At 36.7% G+C, this 18762-nt stretch overlaps 1 protein-coding gene across 2 annotated transcripts in view; it reads right to left on the bottom strand.

The window, feature by feature from the left end:
* Positions 1–18762, bottom strand: part of NALCN (sodium leak channel, non-selective) — a 228476-nt gene that overhangs the window by 33025 nt on the left and 176689 nt on the right. For both annotated transcript variants that reach the window (XM_038173435.2, XM_027443733.3), the window contains exons 18-20: positions 9153–9226; positions 1740–1841; positions 1230–1299 (exon numbers count right to left, since the gene is read on the bottom strand). In XM_038173435.2, coding sequence (XP_038029363.1) covers positions 1230–1299; positions 1740–1841; positions 9153–9226 — 246 coding nt within the window. The remainder of the gene's footprint in view (positions 1–1229; positions 1300–1739; positions 1842–9152; positions 9227–18762) is intronic.

The following is an 18762-nucleotide window of genomic DNA, read 5'->3' as shown; positions in this document are numbered from 1 at the left end:
GGCTTTAACCACACTTTTGCTTTCTAGAGCCTGCTACATCAATGAGGAGCTGGGGGTCAGCCTCTTCTTGCAGATAACTAGCCATAAGACTAGAGGGAATGGCCTCAAGTTGCACCAGGGGAAGTTCAGGTTGGAATTAGGAAATAATTTCTTCTCAGAAGGAGTTTGTAGGCATTGGAATGGGTTGCCCAGAGAAGTGGTGGAGTCACCATTCCTGGAGGTGTTAAAGGAAAGGTTGGACATAGCGCTAAGGGACATGGTTTAGTGGGTGATATTGGTGGTAGGAGGATGGTTGGACCAGATGGTCTTGGGAGACCTTTTCCAACCTTAATGATTCTATCATTCTCTGATTAACTGCTGGGCAAAACAAAGGAAGACAGCAAGTTGTGCACAACATCCAGGGAGTGACCGCACAGACACACAGAAGGGGGAAGCTGAGTGAAGATGGTAGCCTAAGCTCATCAAATGGAGGGTACAATGTTACTGTTCAGAGTTAAAGATTCTTTGGACCACTTCTGGAGTGGTAATGTTGGGTGTCCTTTCAGGCACAGTCAAAGCCACACCCTGGTTTAAAATATTAGATACCTACACCTTTCTACCACTATGCGGAGTAAGTCAAAAATTACTTTTTAGGCAGTTGTTTTTAAGTATGAAAATGGCTGTCATAGTTTGCAAATGGAGAGACAAAAATCTCCCCTTGACATAATCACAGAGATCCACATAATATCATTATGAATTAGCATGAGTGAAAATGCACTTAACTGTGTGAAACTATAGCACAGTGAAAACCTTGATTACCATTCTCCCTTTTAGTCTTTGTCCTTTTGTCTGACAGTTCATGTGTTTGGAAAATATTGTTAAGCTTTCACTGTGAATTTTGAAGTGTTTTTTGCCATGCTGAATTATTTGTGTAATTCTAGAGTAAGGCCTTTTAAGGTGCCCTGCATAGCGATTTTTGTGTTCCTAATGTAGTGTCTACAGCTTCAGCAATTCTATCTCAGCAAGTGCCCCAAAACCAGTAAGCCTATCAGTGATAAAACCATGGCAATTATTCTGAGGATAATATAAATGCAATTACAGTATTTGTTTTGTGATTTCAAGATCTCAAAAGACAAACTGTAAGCAAGATCACAGATAAAATATTAGCCTTATACAAGCATTTACTATCTAGTACATATTCATATTTCTTGTATTCCCAAGTTGAAACCATCTTTTTTGTGACGACTTACATCTTGAGTCAATGTTTCAAGAGACTTTCCTCTACTGATTCGCTGGCTGTTGGAACCATGTCTTAGTGACCTGAAACAATCATAATCAATTTAACGATATATCTCAAGATGAAACTTTGACCTTTATAGGATGGCCATTATAAAGCACTGTTCTCCAGCCATACAATATCTCATATTCTTATCATTTTTTTTTCTTGCTAACATCAGAAGCTTATATGTACTTCAATTGTTTTCAATCTGGTCTAACATAAGCCAATTTCTTTCCTTCTGATCTTTAAATTGATAGCTTTGTTGTCAGCAAAGGAAATGACATTTGAAATAAAAAGGCTTTTTTTCCATTTATACACTACAATGAATTTCATTACATTTACAGTGAAGAATGTAGAATTCAGCTCTCTGTACATGTAATTCATTTCATTTTTACACACGCCAGGTATTGCTCAAATTTAACTCTGTTCATCACCCTCATGTTAAGAACATTTTTAAACCATTCTTTCTGTCTGTTTTTACCTGCGTTCTTGTCGTATATGATGCTGGACACTAAGAATTGACCTTTCCTTTGCAGGCTGCCCCTCAAAGGACCCGCTCAGCATGCGTTGTCTAGTGCAGGCCCTATGAAGAAATATGTTGGTGATGGCATAGAATTTTCAGCATATATGATAATTTCTGAGGTAGTGCGTTCAGACAAGTCAGATTGGCTTTCTGGGAAAAAAGAGCATGATTTAAGAGACAAAAACGATAAAACAGCAACAGATTTTCCATTAAAATATGTTATTTCCAAGCTAATGACTCCCACTCTGCACCATAACCAGTTATTTGGTGAGCCTTTTCCATGTTTTAGCAAGACTTATCTTTGAAGTATTTTTTCATTTTTCTGTAGAATTTATGTTCCAACAAGACTTAATTCTCTAAGTGTGTAAAGATCAAGCAATGCACCAATCACCAGTAAGTAATACCAGCTTCTCTGCAACAGGGACAGGTAAAGTACAAGTGCAGCTGTCACTTTTGGGTACTTTCCTTCCAGGGCTGTACTAAGCAAAATATTTATGTACATGCTCCAGACTTACAGCATGTCTTTGAGTGGTCTTCTATGTAACAGGGACCAAATACAGTTTGAAATGAAACACTGCACACTGCTGACATCCTGTAACATCCTGTAATATGCAAAATCTGCTTTCCAGGAAGGCACTGAACTTGCAGCATTTTGGTGGTTTTTTTTTTGTTTGTTTGGTTTTTTTTGTTTGTTTGTTTGTTTGTTTTTGTTTTTTTTTTTTTTTTACTTCTTTGCTCATTTGTTTCAGTTTGCTTTTACTGAATTTTGGCAACCACATATGGTACATTATTTTGCCAGAAATTAGTACTTAATTTAATTCAGAGATTTGCTTAGTAAGTGTGCTATAGCTAAACACAGCATCCATATCTTTCTTTCACTGGCTAGAAGATTTCCATTAAGACAGTTGACAGAACTCCTCTGATGACTGAGAAATGGAATTTCAACCTTGGAAAAATATTTTCACTTTCCAAGGGTATTGCAATTCTAAGTTGACACAGTGCGTGACTTATTGCTCATTCTCTGCTATGCAAATGATTATTCGGAGAAGCTCACACAAGACCCAGCTGGTGATATTTCATATTTTCTAATGAATTGAATCTCCTTTTTTTTTTTTTTTTTGAAAACACAAAAAACCTATATGCTGTTGGAGGGACCACTCTATTCACCATTCAGCTCTACCTATGGTTGGATAAATGCTATTCTTGACAGCATGGCATCATCATGCAAAAGGCTGTCTACTTTCCCCACTATGACTCTGTTTTTCACCCTTCTCTGGTATTTTTCCTTCTTTTTAATTAGGACACCTAAATAATAGGAGTATAGATCAAAAGTGAGATCTGGAACAAAAATGAGAAGCTTAGAATGCTTTTCAGTGCCATCACCTTCAATCATACTGTCATGCTAGAAAAATACTTTGTGCTACATGTGTTAGAGAGTTTTGTATTCTCATTGTCGTCCCTGGCTTGCTGTTTCAGCATTTCTTCTACCAGTTGTTAGAATAATTATTATTTCCCTTGGGTTACAGAAGAGAATTATAGAAGAATTGATAGAATCAACTGAGCAGAAGGAACCTCAAGGAGTCAACTAATTTATCATCTCTCTCAAAGCAGAATGGATGGTATCTACACTATTTGGGGCAGATGTTTAGATAACTTGCTTTGCAATACCTGTAGTCTTGGAGCCTTCACAGCCCACTAGCCCAATGTCACCACAATGCTATTTATCACAGTGATCTATAATATGGTGGGTCTATCACTTGGCACTAAAAACATAAATCAGGGTAACTTCTTTCCAATGGATATATGCATCCCGGTATTTCTTTCTGTTTGTGTTTACAGCAGAAATCCTGTGATGTCATATGCTCATGGAGATTTAAGAAGGTAGTGACTAAATCTGGATGTTGTACCTCATGACAATCATCATCATCTGAGCTTAACTAGATTATTTGTTCTGAGAAATGCATAGTATCAAAGCCTGGCAGTTAGGAAGAATGAAATCACACACTTAAGACAAAATGTAAATTATATGCAGAGAAATTTCTCGTAAGTGATTTAGAACTGATAAACATGAGGAATAGACATCAAAAGCTTCAGGAGGTTTGACAAGGAAATGTACAACGTTTCACACCTTGTGCAGAATACCTCCATGCATCCATGCAGGCTGTGGAGTGACTGGCTAAGGAAAAGGATCTGGGAGTTACACTGTGCACTGTGTCTGGCTGGGATGGAGCTAACTGGATGTACATTGAATATGTTCCTACCATGAATAAGGCAAACTGCCTACTATATTAAGGAGGAGTGTAGTCAGCAGATGGAGGGAAGTTATTATTTCTCCTTTAGTTTGAGCTGGAGAGGCTGCACCTGGGGGACAGTTCTGGATACTCCAAGAGGGATGCTGAAACTCTGGAGCATGTACACTGGGGTTACCCAATTGGCAGGTGGCCTAAAATACAGGGAGACTACCAAAGAACACTGAGGGAGTTGGGCTTCTTTATATTGGTGAAGAGGATGTTAAAGCATGGAGCTAAGCTCTTGTTAATCAAAGATGACAGAAAAGTCAGCACTGGCCAGAAACTGTGGGTTGCAGGGTTCAGACCGGGCATAGGGAAAACCTTTCTCAAGAGTAGGGTAATGAAGTACTGGAACCAGAGAAGGTGGAAAATGTAAAACTGAATCAAGTTTAGCAGTAGACTTACTTCAAGTGGGCAGTTAGACAACATAGCTTTAAAGTTCCCTTCCAACCAATACATCTGTGTTTTTGTGATAAACAAACTAATGATAAATGTTTGCTCAGACCCTTATGAGAGGAGGTGTATTATATCACTCTTTTTACTGTCCAGAGAGAATTTATTCATAGATTAATTTTATAACTTTCCTAGAAGCACACTGAAAGTCATTTCTTGCTTACTCCATTGTTCAAAAAAAAAATCACTGTATTTTAATTATATATTTGTATGAACACAACCTGGATTAAATATCTTGCACCATATTATCAAATTAGCAGAACTGGATATTTAATTCAAGCAATTCTTTGTTTTTCCTTCCCCTAGAAGCACTCATGGCAGTTTCTGTTTCAGACATATGATAAATTCACTTCACTGAATTAGCTGTTTGTGAAACTTAAGCACTTAGGCATAAGTTGTGTTATTCCCTCAGGCCCAGTAAAAGCATCAGACAAACTTTGACCAGAACAGTGAAAATCCTGTTGCAGATGCCTAGCACCAGTTTACAGTTTCATTATAGCATCAGCTGTAACGGAAAGCAAATAAAAAGCTACTCGTCAAAAAAATGATAGTTTCCAAACCTGTCACAATATATTTTATCATACACTGAATTTTGGTGATTTTACTGAGCTTGATTTCCTTATTAACAGACCATAAAATGATCAAGTTATTCCTTGTGTTTTAGAAAACATGGGTATAAGCCCGTACATGAGAGTGACTGATCACTGGCACAGGTTGCCCAGAGAGGTTATCGAGTTTACCTCCTCAGAAATCTTCAAAAACCAGATGGACATGGTCCAGGGAAAACAGCTTTTGGTTGGCCTTGTTTGAGCACAGGGCCTAGGGGGCTTGATAGGATGTCCTTCAGAGGTCTCTTCCAACCTCAACTATTCTATGATTCTATGAAGTATGGTTTAATAGACACCAGAATCATGTTCTGCACCAGTATGGATACTTTGATTATATTTTGACCTATGTGAGACTACTGTTAATTTGGTCAATTTCCCCACTGTTCTACTTCATTCACAATTTATCCTTAGCACTGTAAATAATAGATTACTTTATAGACAAGATTTCAACTGGATCTTCTCCACATCCACCACTTCAAAAAGCCAGTGGGAACAATCAAGAACTAGACACTCATTTTTAGATGATAATCCCACAAGGAATGAAGGTCAAAAGAACTGTATGCACAAAACTTGCTTTTAAGATAAAAAGCAGTGAACATAGCAAGAGAGACTGATAAAATGTGGGAAACATTGAAGATACACAGGAGGAATGAAATTTGCTAGAAGTGGCTATTGCTGCTGAGGAAAATGCATCTTCATTTTTGGGAAAAATGGAGCTGGTTGTAATTCATACTAAATGTGATCTTGTTTTGAAAAAGTTATGCTAACTGGCTATAACTCACTTTTATATTCCTTCATTTTCCTCAGAAGGGTGAAGCTCTTGATTTATGTGAAGAATCAGGCTGCTCTGTGCTCTGATACTGTCAGAGGTGATGCAAGTCACTGGTCAGAGTTAAGGTACCCAGGACAGTAACTGCTACATCCTTGACTCTGCTTCCAGGACTAACTGCACCAAGACCTCAAGAGGAAAAAGTGAAGGCTTGTTTCCAAGCAAGGCTCTTCAGAAAATAGGTGGTTCACCTGAAATAGAGTAAGAAACTTACAGGATAATGGAAAGACCTGAGGTAGCCTCTACTTTGAGGGACTTGCAGTCCATTTTGTTGCATAATATAAGAATAGATGAGCAGGTGAGACACTTAGAATTGAATGTATGAACCGTAACTCTGCATGGCTAGGACAGTTTATGCCCTTCTTCTTCCTCTTGGGGGAAGATGTCAAGCAGCAGTTCAGTGTTTCACACAAGGAGAAAAACAAACTTTGGATAGAGGAAGATGCACAAGAGAGGAGTAACCGTACCTCTTTTCCTCCTACTTGGTTGGTTATGTTGAAACATTTAGAATTTGATTAAAATGTAATTTTGCCAGGTTTAAAAACTAAGGGGAAAAAGGTAAGAGGTGGGCTTAAACCAGAAAAGACTTAAAATGCTCTTTTTATTACAGCAATCTGATCAAGCTGAAGTTGCCTGTAGGCAGCTTTACCTTGAAGAGGCATTGCTTTAGATAAATGATACTTAATTCAGGTAGACAAAAACTAAAAAGACTTTTATAAGGAATCTTTTCAGAAGGGATGACTTGAATTTTCTCTTATTGTTCTTGGCATAAATGTCATTTCTTCTTTTGTCAGATATTCAGAATGGCTGAGGTTCAGAGTATATAGCTTTTATGATGAAAGTAAAAATGAGAAAAAGAATCTCCCATCTCTTCCACATTTGGGTTTCTCTCTGTTCCTTGAGCTGAATCCAAATCTTCAGGTGTAAAGATTATCCTTTTTTATCACTTTTTTTTCTGTTTGTAAAGCTCCCCTGCACTATTATCATGGAAATACTGGCAGTGCTCAGCACCAGCATGCCCATCATTGGCAATGCTCTCTACCAGCATGCCCACCAAATAGATATACCATGAATACAACCTTTTTATGCTGGAACATGCAGTGGAGATGTCACATTTCAGAGCCTACTTAACAATTCTGAGGCGATTAAACAATTCTGAGGAGATTAAAGACTCTTTCTTTGTAAGTGATTTACATGCAGCCCTATAAGGCACTGGAGGACATATGATCCCACATTTTGCTTACTTGACAGAATTCTTTCCTTTTCTCCATGTTCCTCAAAAATTCATCAATCATGACACAGGAAGTAGATGGGAAAGTACATTAAATGTAGATTAAATTATCAATTTAAGTAGATTAATTAAAATAATAGTTTAACAAATTATTAGATTAAAACTTTCTTCTACCTCTGAACCTTTTCTTCAGAATTCAGAGATGAATTGATGAGAAGTCCTCCTTGACAAATAGATTTGGCAGAAGCCAGGCTCTAAAGGACCAAGAGGAAGTCAGTGGGACTGAAATTGGAGGGACTGATTTCTGATTCTGTCCTGGTACCTCTGAAAACCTTGTGAAGTTCAAACAAAATTTCATTTGGATTCTCCTCCCACTCTGCTTCAGACTTCTCCTGAAAAGGAGGAAGTTCAGGGCTGATGGAAGAACTCACCAGAAACTGAGCCCCTACAGACAGTTTAAATAAATAATATATATGTATATATAAAGTGAGGTATTCTCTCTGTCCATGTTTTCTCTGTGGTATAGTGTAAGGAAAATGCCAAAGAAACTGAAATTTGTGTAACCCTGGAAGCATCAATAAAATTTTGATAATATAATAATATATAACATAATAGCAAAGAATATATGTATAAATATATATATAACTTAATATCAAAGAATATAGAAAAGAATTTTACTATGAATTCTTTACTGAAACACTGCCATGAAGTGTTTCAGTAAAACCATATTTTTAAAGCTTTTTGATTAAGACAAAGAAACAGGTATTCATTCATCCATAACAGCGATGCCCATAAAATCAAAGTATATTCATGAACTTGAAATGCTCATAAAGAGAGCCCTAAGTTTTGTTAAAAATGAATATTTATGGCCTTTCAGTTTTATTTCTTGTTAATATTTTGACAAAGAGCATTCACTTGAATTTGTAATTGTTTGTGTTTTCATTACAATGGGTTTCAAGACAGATAAAGTTGCACATTGATTTCTACAGTTCTCTCTGTGCTGTATTCTTACAGAATACTAAAAGAACTGAAGAGTTGTAATATTTCTCAAATAGCATGTAAGTATGAGGCATTTTTCAAGCAACACAATTCAGAACTCACACTGAATTCTTAGTGCACTGCTTCCCATAAAACACTGCCATACTTCATCTAATCCCACAGCTGTACTTCTCAAATCAGTTATTCGTGCTTATACTGATTATTTCCCTGGGACAAGTCATTTCCCAGTCACAGCATTCTAGAAAGGAACCTGCTTTGGTGACAATGCAAATATAAAATACAAATGATCTATAATTTGTTGACATTGCTAATACATATTGTATCAATGATAATCATTCTAAAGTGAAACAGACAGTGGCATGAAAAACTGCAGCATGGCATTACACAGACAATAGCTTTAAACTTGGGTCTTAGAGACTTGGGAGTGTGTTATTTCCTTAGAGTACTGAGTATTTACTTTTTACGGAGTACCAAAATGAGTGATTATTATTAAAACATTCATGGATATCTTCTACAGAAGTCACAGTTTTAAAGTCTTTTTCATTTTATGTCTCTTACTTGGAATACGATTATCTGAAGTCTATGCTTTCAAGTGCACAATCCCTATGAATATTTATTTGCATGTCTACACAAGAACTAGGTTGGAATTCTTTAGGCAAAGTATCATTGCCTCTGAAGAGATATGTTTGGGTTAATTTTGAAGGAAGAAGTGAAAGGAACTGAAACACGATCCTTCTACATAGCACAGAGTTCAAATACACGTTGAAGAAATCTCTCTCCTTCCTGTTCAAACACATAATATACCCAAAGAGCAATTTATCATTAATAATGAAGATAACAGATGTACTACAAAGGGACAGGTTATCATAAATATTGTACATGCAGTAATATTAATGAGAAGCAAAGTTAGGAGAAATCAGTTGACATTCAAGACAACACCAAATCACTGTTGATTCCTACCTTAAAATTTTATTGATTGCTGTCTCTTTTTCAAGAAGATTTCTTGCTCTGATGCTGAAAACAGATTTACGGAGCTATAAAATTAAGAAAAAAGTGTATTTTTTAATTTTCATAAAACAGCATGCACACTGACAGACCAATGAAACATTGTGTTGAGTGTATATAAAATTAAACACATAATGTTGTCTGTCATACAGATATTTTTCACAGTTTGTGGCACTGGTATTTTTGTACAGGAAAATGTTAGTGGAAAAAGTTCAAAATGGTCATACAGAGCAAATTTCTTGAGGAATATGTAAAATCCTAGTCTTATCTTGCAGCTTTTGGCCTTCCTATGCCAATCCTTAGCTGGTTCTGGGTGCAAAGAAGCAGATAGTTTTGTTGATTAGCTTTAATATTATTCCCTTTATTACAAATTCATTTTCTTCCCCAGTTGGCCAAGTCACTACTTTGTCTTAATCCTTACTATGCTTCCCCCTGACTGCCTCTGGTCATGATCATCATTTTAAGCATCTACTTGCAAACATTGCTTGGGAATTCCTGGACATTGAATGAAAGGACTGGGCTAGAAGAAAAGCAAACAATTCTTGAGAAAGTGATAACAAACATGGCAAATCAAAGAACAAATCACAGCTGAAGAATTTAGCTGAAGAATTGGACCTGTGATGACCAGAAAGCCTCTGGTACCTTATAAGACATAATTCTGTCAACTGTTTGGAGATTATTATCTTGAAACATATGTTTGAGACAGATATTAGGAGCTTCTAGCAAAATGTGCACTTTTCAAATAAATCAATCTGAAATGGAATCTTTACGCATGTTTCTTTAAAACTGTTTATTATAACTATTCAATTTATTTAATTTGTGTGCGTCTGACTTAAGGATGTAAGTATTACTTACAGAAGTATTACTTACAGATTTCTAAAAAGATACCACAAATCCAGAGTCATTCAACAAACAATTTTGCTAGAACTTCTCTCGAGACTTAGATCGACTCTGATTCATGGTAGGATGTCCACTGTTGAGAAAAATAGAAGCCTAAAAATTACCTTAAAACTTGTTACTTATTCTGGCTGTCCTTAATATAATGGCTACTGCTTTTTAAGTCAAACTTGTAACAGCAAACTACAGTCTCTTTCCTAACACCTGCCTTTTTAAAGTGTGATCCCTTTCACCCTTCTAACGTCCTAACTCATCTCTGTATAGACTGTGGAAGTAAGAACATGGATGAATTGAAAATACCACTATTCTTGGAATTCTAGGGTTTTCTTAAAAAAATCTTGCAGCTTGAAAACTGAAAAAAGGTATGGAACAGTTCAGAATGTAGTTTGGAAAATAAGATATTGGCATGTCAGGAACTATTCCAAAAATACTAACAGCACTGTTAGTATAGTATAACTAACATAATACGTTAGTATAATATAGCACATAATAAAAAGTTGTTCTGTTACCAGGATATCGTTAACATCAAGATAAACTGAAAATCACAGTATGATATAAACCAGTTAAATGCTGTGTAGGAGTAAATATTTCATATACCAAAAAATATTTCAGTACTTTTACACTTATTTACAGTACCTCAGCATGGTACCTTACTATGGATTTAGATATAACTCATACTGGTGAATACAAGGGCAATGCTTTCACATCTTTTTTCTTCTAATGTCAGTGATTAGGAGCTGAAATCCCAGATGATTAATTTTTTCATGTATCTGGATTGGGAAAAAAAACCTCCAAACCTCAGGAGTACCCATCCTTTTGTGAGATGTTAGCTTTTTTTTTTTTTTTTTTTTTAGGGGCTTAACTAAAAATCTTAAACTTTAGGCAATAATGAAAGAATAATGAAAGTGGAAAAACAGCTTTTTTGATTCATTTTTTTTTTAAATAAATAATTGTCTTAGTATAATTACAAATGCATCGAACATCAGGGGAAAAAAAGAGTACTGTGGCCCAAGAAGGAAAATTCACCCAGCCTGTCAACAAAGGAAGGTGCCCAGGAAAAGTGGGAGTTTATAGGGAGGCTGGGCACATGTGCAGATACATTTAGTAACTTCGCAAGCCAGCTAGTGCCAGCAAGTAAGAACATCTCAAGAAATGCTGCTAACAGGTCTAGACCGAGGACTACATACATCTGGCAAGTTAGGCTTCTAGGGACTGCTGTATCCTTTCTCTAGACCGTGTGGTTAACAAAGGAATAGATGTGAAACTCACCCCTGAAGCAGTATGTACTTGGGCATTAACTGGTCTAAGCATACTGATGGACTGAGTTTTAGGTGAAGTTCTGAAGGTTTGTTATCACCCTGTCCACCTCTGCACTGTGATAGAATTTAGACTGGAGCCACGTATCCTGCTGCTTAATCCAGGAGTACATGAACATGAACAAGGTTCAGACACCTTGGTGTCTAGGGATCTCAGTGGTCCAAAATGGAACTGATAATACCTACAACTCAGGCACTTCCAAGGATTGCACCTTTAGAAGATGATGGTCCTCATTGCTTTTAAGACTTAGGAGTCCTTGCTTAAGCCAGACGAAGCAATATGAGACAGTATTTTTAAATGTGTACAAATGATCCATTTATCATATTTAAAGGATTCAGCAGTAAATAAAATAGCAACATGTTTAAGAAAATCAAACATCAATATAGATTTTAGTGCCCTTAGTTCTAAGATAAGGAAAAAAACCTGCTTCCCATTTAATTTCCAAAATTTGCATTGCACACCGGGCAAATGCAACAGAACTGTAAGAACAGCAAATGGGGTTGATGATCACTGTTTTGTTTAATAATGCCTGGATACAGCATGCTGGTGTAGGAGGCTGGCAATTAAAAACTTGTGGTACCTGCCGAGTTCTTGAATGTTGCAGAGGAAATTACTGGCAGTGCTAATGTGGAAAACACATTACTTGATCAGATGATACAAAATTAAATAAGTATACAATACTCTACCAAGGTTATTTTATTGTATATCTATGTAGCCTGCTGATTTTTTTATTATAAATTGTGATGTACTGAGGATACCCTCAGTGTATCATTATTAATCATTATTTATTTATTCACTTATTTATGCAGGCTATAAGTACACTTAGTGCATAAATAACAATGCCATCTAATGTTCTGTTATAAAGCATTTTTTCTTAGCACAAGACACTGTCCTGAAATCGCCTAACATTATCTGTTACTGTTAAATATGTTTTCAACAACACGTTTAAGGAACTCCTGCAGGTTACCTGGATCTGTAAGGAACAGCTGTGACAGGTCAGCAAGCTACCAATAATACGTCCTGGATGAAAATATTTTAGATATGATGTGTGTACTCCTATCAAAACATGAATAAAACAGCATGGTTCCCATATTCCTTTCAGTTTATTTATACAAGTGTGCCTGTGGACACAGAATTAGGAAGTCTGTTTGTAGTGCTTCTTCCACAAGCACTGGTATCTTTCATTGCTGCTGTTGGTAGGACAGACTTCAGGCAGACAAAATGACTCATTCCTGTTAGTGTGAACTTGATCTGAATTCTGCATTCCTATGCAATTTGTCCAAAATGACAAGGACAAAGCAATAAACCACTATAACCATTGCAAAGGCAGCTAAAGCTCAGAACATTGTTGCTCTGCAAGTGCCACCCGCTGCTTCTAAAAGGTACTGCAGACATTTTAAATGAACATTTTTATTTAGTAGTCTTTGTAAAATTCCTAGGCTTTCTATCCTGGAAAAAATAAAATTCTTTGTGGAAGATTTAAAGGAAAGCAGCACAACACAGTACCACTGCTAGATGACTGCTAATGATTGCGGATCGGTCCCACAACCTAACTGTACTGGCACAGCACTGCTGACTTCAGGGAGATCTGTGATAAGTCATAACAGTTAAGATATGTCTCATTAGTTTTAAGTTTTGAGAAATGCTATTCATTGTCAAGGTTTTGATATATTTTGCAAGTGACATGTTTATGGTGCACAACAGCAGCCAGCACTGCATAAATCAATTAATTTCAACTTGAATTTGACATAAGATAGCGTGTTATCAAGAGGTTAAACTGTGGTGAGGTAGTGTATTATTTTTATATCAAGTGCAGAGCTGACAGAAGAGACAAGTTCTAGGTGTTCTGCAACACCAGAGGAGACAAAGTCACAAAGAAAATAATGAAATATAAATGCCTGTAATGTTTAGGTGACAACAGAAAAAAAAAGTGAACACAACATACTTTTCTAAGTCAATCCTTCAAGTGTTATAAGAACATTAGAATTTCAGCTTAGTACTGCTAATAACAAGCTTTTATAGGTAATTGCAGGACCATATGGGAATAGTCTTCTGTACCATGACAGAAATTCCACACAAAGTGAAAAAAATCATCCCAAGCTTCTGTTTCAGTTTGGAATTTGTTGGACATCAATTGATGGTTTATGTAGAGCTGATGAATGAACAGATTGTTAGGTATTATATCATTATTTAAACATGTACAGCTTCTAGGGAAAATATGAAGAGTCACTACAATAAATGATATTTTAGAAGTACTTATAAAAAACAGTGAGGAGATGTTTATTTGGGCTGAATCTATTAAAGATTTGAGCATTCAATTAAATACAAGATATTTGGGGCCCACATGAATTTGCTATGTAGCCTCTCAAATACATACATAATCATTTGTTCGACAACATCTTGTCTATGCATCTTCAGCTTGAAGAGATCAGACTGTATCAAAATGAATGTGACAGAAACCTGAAGTGATGGAAGGCCAAACTGCAAGACTGCAAGTTGTTGGTAGGCACCTAACAACATTTTAAAATAATTGATGCAGGTTAATGTTTAAATCATATGGAAATCAGTGGGAAATTTCTACAGCTCTTTTGAAAACTTTGCCTAATACTTACAGAATCATAAAGGATGTAATTATGGATCTCTAGAGATCCATATCCCTATCTCAAAGTAGAACTAATTATTTTCATTTCGACTTTGAAAATCTGGCCCTTGGCAAGATTGTCCTACATAAGAAACAGGCTCACAGAACAGTCAAGAAAGTGGCCTACCATTAGCTAAGTGCCACAAGGAGTCAAGGGCTGTCCTTTTTGATCAGAAGGCTTGAGTGCGAATTGGGCGTTATCTCCTTAACTCTCTTGAGCCATTGACCTGAAATAGTCTTAATTCCTTTTGTAGACCTTTTTTGCTGCCTATTTCTTAAGGAAAGACATGCTCTTCTAATTAGCTGATTACTGGTCTGGAAAATCTACATGGTCTTTCATAACCAGGAACACTTTTTAGTTAAGTCTGAGAATGTGGACAGGGCTAATACCGACATACTCATAAAATCCCCAGAGACTTAAAGAGGATGCTAATAATCCATCTCAGGCACACAGGGGAGCAGCTCCAAGAAGTGAGAAGAATCCCTTTCTTTAACATTTTGTCATAATATGGTTGGGTTTCTGTCTTTGGCATATCTGAGCTTTTTACTTTCACTGCTTTCTTTTTTTTTCTTCTGTTTTCCATCTTTACACCAGACAGAAGACAGGGAAAGCATGGGAAAAGCCACTAAGGAGGGCTGGGTAGATTACTGAGGCTGCCAACAGAAGGGTGGAAAGTGAGGACTTCTGGCCAACCGATATGGGGTTGTGATATATTCTGCTGGTGTACAGCAACGAGGCAGGAGGCCCCACTCCACACCTTCACTTCTAGGTAAGAAGATACTGCCAGTGTGGGCTGGACTGGGAACAGAAGAAGACTGAGATAGAGTGAGAGTTTCAAGTTTGAGGTAACCTGGGTTGGAGGAATAAGGAAGAACATTACTTCTGGTTGTACAAGCATATAATTTCCTTCACTAGAAAAAAAAAAAAAAAAAAAGTGATCATGACAATATTTAATCAGTTTTTGTGAATTAGTATTATAAGTGGGTAACAGAGATCAAAGGGCTTGGAGAAGGAGATCTAGATATTCAGTAGGATCATGGAAAGGGAGAGTAAAGGCTCTACTGGAAAGGCTTGTCTGTAACCTAGTCCCTCATCAACTCTTCCTTCATTCCATATTTATGTATGCTCTTATCTGTTAGAATCCATCAGCCCTAAAAATTTTGCCATGTATGAATTTTTGTTGATGGAAGAAACAAGAGGGGTATGATCAGCCCCCTGTGTTTTAATGCATTTTCCCAGACTTTGCATCAAAACCTTGCAATCTGTAAAGTGGAAAAAAAAAAAAAAATGTGATGAAAATAGAAAGCTAATACCAGAAAGAAGTGCTGAATTTTGGCACTTTGAAAATGGCAGAGTACCCAATCCCCATTTTCCTTTGTTTCAGAATGTAATTGAAAATTGGTCTTTTCCAGGCAGAATTTTGAGCACACTATGTAGAGGCAAGAATGCCAATTCAAAATCATCAGTAGCTAGAGACAGACCATAACAAGAACAGTGCCTTCCTATTATTGCAGTTTTATCTTCTCTGCTCTGAAACATGGTCACAAAAGTAAGATATTAACAAATGAAATGTGTATGTGGTAAAACACTTTATGAGAATGTACTTCATAAGTTTTTCTTTTCCTGTAAATTTATTATTTCAACATAGGGACATTGTTACAATTCTGTATTATCTGAAAATATACAAAATATCTGAAAAATGCAAAACAGACAAAGAGGCCTCCTGATTAATTTTCAAAAAAACTGAAATGCATCGATGTATTTCCATATATTAACTTCATTAGAAAGATCTCGATAAGAGTAGACATGGGACAAAAATCATCTCCTTTGAAAATCAAGGCTGTAATGACCAAGAAAATGATAAGTTCATAAGCCACTCTCATTCTATCAGGTAGATTGTTTTAATGGCTTTTCTGAATGTTATAACTAGACAGATTTTGGCAATATCCTGTGAATGACATAACTAGGTAAGACTGAAGCACTTGGCTGTGTTTAATTAACAAGAGGTACCAGGAAACTGAAATTGTGAGCGGGGATCTACTCAGATACTCTGTAAGGGTAGAAAAAGTTTGAGTGATTTTTGTTGATACTTAATCACAGAGTTCTGCAAAAAAATACTTTAGAAAAAAATGTACTCTTAGTGTTTAGAAATAAGTACCCTTTTGTGCTTGGAATTCATGTGCAATTACACTTTATTAGCTTCTGTTGTATTCAAAAGTAGTGTGATATAGTCATTCTTTCAAATTACATAGGGAAATGAAGAACTAGGAACACAACAGAATGTTATTGTACTTTTTGTGCCCATGTTCTGCTTTGCACAATACAATAGCCAAAGAAAAGTTCAGAAGAGGCTGATTAACTTGGGACATGAGTCTATTAGCATAAGAAGTACAAATTCACCTCTGGAAATGAGGATTTATGAATAAATATTCTACCCTTGTTTCTTTTCTAAGAAGAAAAAATAGGAATAAAGTTTATAAGCATGTCTTCATGCCTGATGATTTTCTGAAAAATATCTTAGGACACCCTGTTTTTGATTCTAAAAGGTATTTCAGTTCTAACAATTACAAACACCTTCTGCAAGAACTCCTTTCAGAATACTCTCAGAATACATATGGTTCTTTTTGCCAAAAAAAAAACCAAACAAACAAACAACAAAACACAGAATAGTTAATGAAAGGACAGACCACTAAAAGACATGCTGGAACAAATTTCCACATTAAACAACAACATCTTATCAAGAATAGGCGGCATGTCTCAGCAGCTCACAAATGAAGCATCTATGATGCTAACCAAACATGCATTAACAGTTGTGGTCAATCTTGTGTGTTAAATGTGTGTTTTAAATAGTGAACAGATAAAAATAAAACCTTTCCCTGAGGTGTTGAAAACCACTAATTTCTACATAAACCAAGGGGAGTTAATCTCCAAGGGAGTACTCAGACCCTTCCAGGATGAGGCTTGTAATTGGGTTGATGTTTTTGTCCCATTCCATCTAGCTTTAACAGATACCAGCAGGATCACATCTGGGTATGAAGCCAAATAGCCTATAAAAAAGCAGATGCAAAGCTCAGCAGCCCACCTGCTAGGTAACACAGGTCATCATGAACACATCACCTTAGTGCTCTGTTCTGTGCATTGACTCCCCAAAGAATGCAGAATCCAGAATGAGGTCTGATGCTTAATATTCATTGTCCTCCATGGTAATGGCTGTGGCTACCTTTGAGACCAGCATTCCCTTTTTGACCATCACCTCCTGTCATATGGCTGCTGCTGTAACTAGGAAATCAGTGGGAGAGGCATATGGTGTGGGAGGATGAACTTCCATGAGAGCTAGACCTCAATTATGGATGTTGGTCCCACAGGAAAAAGGAATAGCTATGAACTTCAATGCTTGCAGAACTAAAACCAAAACTCATACAAGTAAAAGGAAACAGGATGATACAGGGGATGGAAAAGAGAAAATACATTTGCTACTATCCAGTTAATCTTAAAAATGCAGAAATAAAGGCACTAGCTTGTTTATAATATTTCAACTAAATGGAAGATGCTAAAAGTCTGAGCTGTAAACAATGTGGATATATTGAAAACTCTTTTGTTTTGTTTTGTAATTCAGTCCTGCTGTGCCACAGCTGTAGACATGCACATGGGCATATCTACATAATGAGCCACAGGCATTTTTAAAGTTCATCTCATAAGCCTGTCAGATTTGAAATATAATTTAACAGTGATGTGCTGTGTTGTGTGGTCAAAGATAAGTAACCTGTTCAGGAGCGTCCTCCTGGCAACATTTTTTAGCATGGCTTACTAAACGTTTTATGTCTCTTATGAAAGTGCTCTGAGGTGTTTGTGCCTTCCTCTGATTCTAGTCTTGAAGTTAAGAACCCAAGTCCAATGCTCAACAGCCAACTCAACTGTATTTTACTAGACTCCTGATTTGTTGTAAATCTTACAGCTTATTCGCTTTTGTCCCTTCCAACTGGCTGTGACTGTCCCTGAGGCTCTTGTGAGAGCCATCACAGTGAGATGTCTTCATTTTCTGCCAACTTCCTTTCTTCTCATCCACCCACTCACACAAAAATTATCTGTGTACACGTATTTCATCCTGTTCTAAGAATTCACTGAAATATTGGTTAGCTAAGGAATTTCCCAGCATATTGTGAATAATTTTCATACAACCGTGGAAGTATAAAAGAACATTTCCCTCTGCTTTTGAAAAACTCCCCTTCTCCAACATCTACAATGTTCATGTGATGCCATAATTCCCTGTTTTTATTTTTTAACCCTTTCCTTCAACTTGTGGCCTGCAGGCCATATCAGAGAAGTCTAGAGGAGATCTGTGGCAGGATCAATGGGTTTAAGTAAGTTTGCTCAGCACAGCTCAAGGAAGGAGCAAAGGATGACCATCCTCCATTTCCAGCAGTGTTAATTTCAGAGAACTCCAGTCTTGCACATAATGTTACATATAGTCATAAACAGCTCAACAAAAGCATCATGGAGAAGCTGCCTACCAAGTGTCTGTAACTGAGACAGCCCAAATGTAGCTGGCATGTGATGTGTAAGAACGAACGTGGTGTGGTCTGTCCTCACACATCCACTCATGCATTTAACTTAACCTAACCACACACAGTGAGAGAGAACTCTTAGGGGAGGTATACAACTTTAAGGGCATTAAGGTACCCAGAAGCCATTTTTTCTATTATTTTTTG

Source organism: Anas platyrhynchos, chromosome 1 (genome assembly GCF_047663525.1).
Source record: "Anas platyrhynchos isolate ZD024472 breed Pekin duck chromosome 1, IASCAAS_PekinDuck_T2T, whole genome shotgun sequence".
In the NCBI taxonomy this organism is placed as follows: domain Eukaryota; kingdom Metazoa; phylum Chordata; class Aves; order Anseriformes; family Anatidae; genus Anas; species Anas platyrhynchos.
Note: the sequence above shows the minus strand (reverse complement) of the source record. Positions and strands in the feature narration are given on the sequence as shown.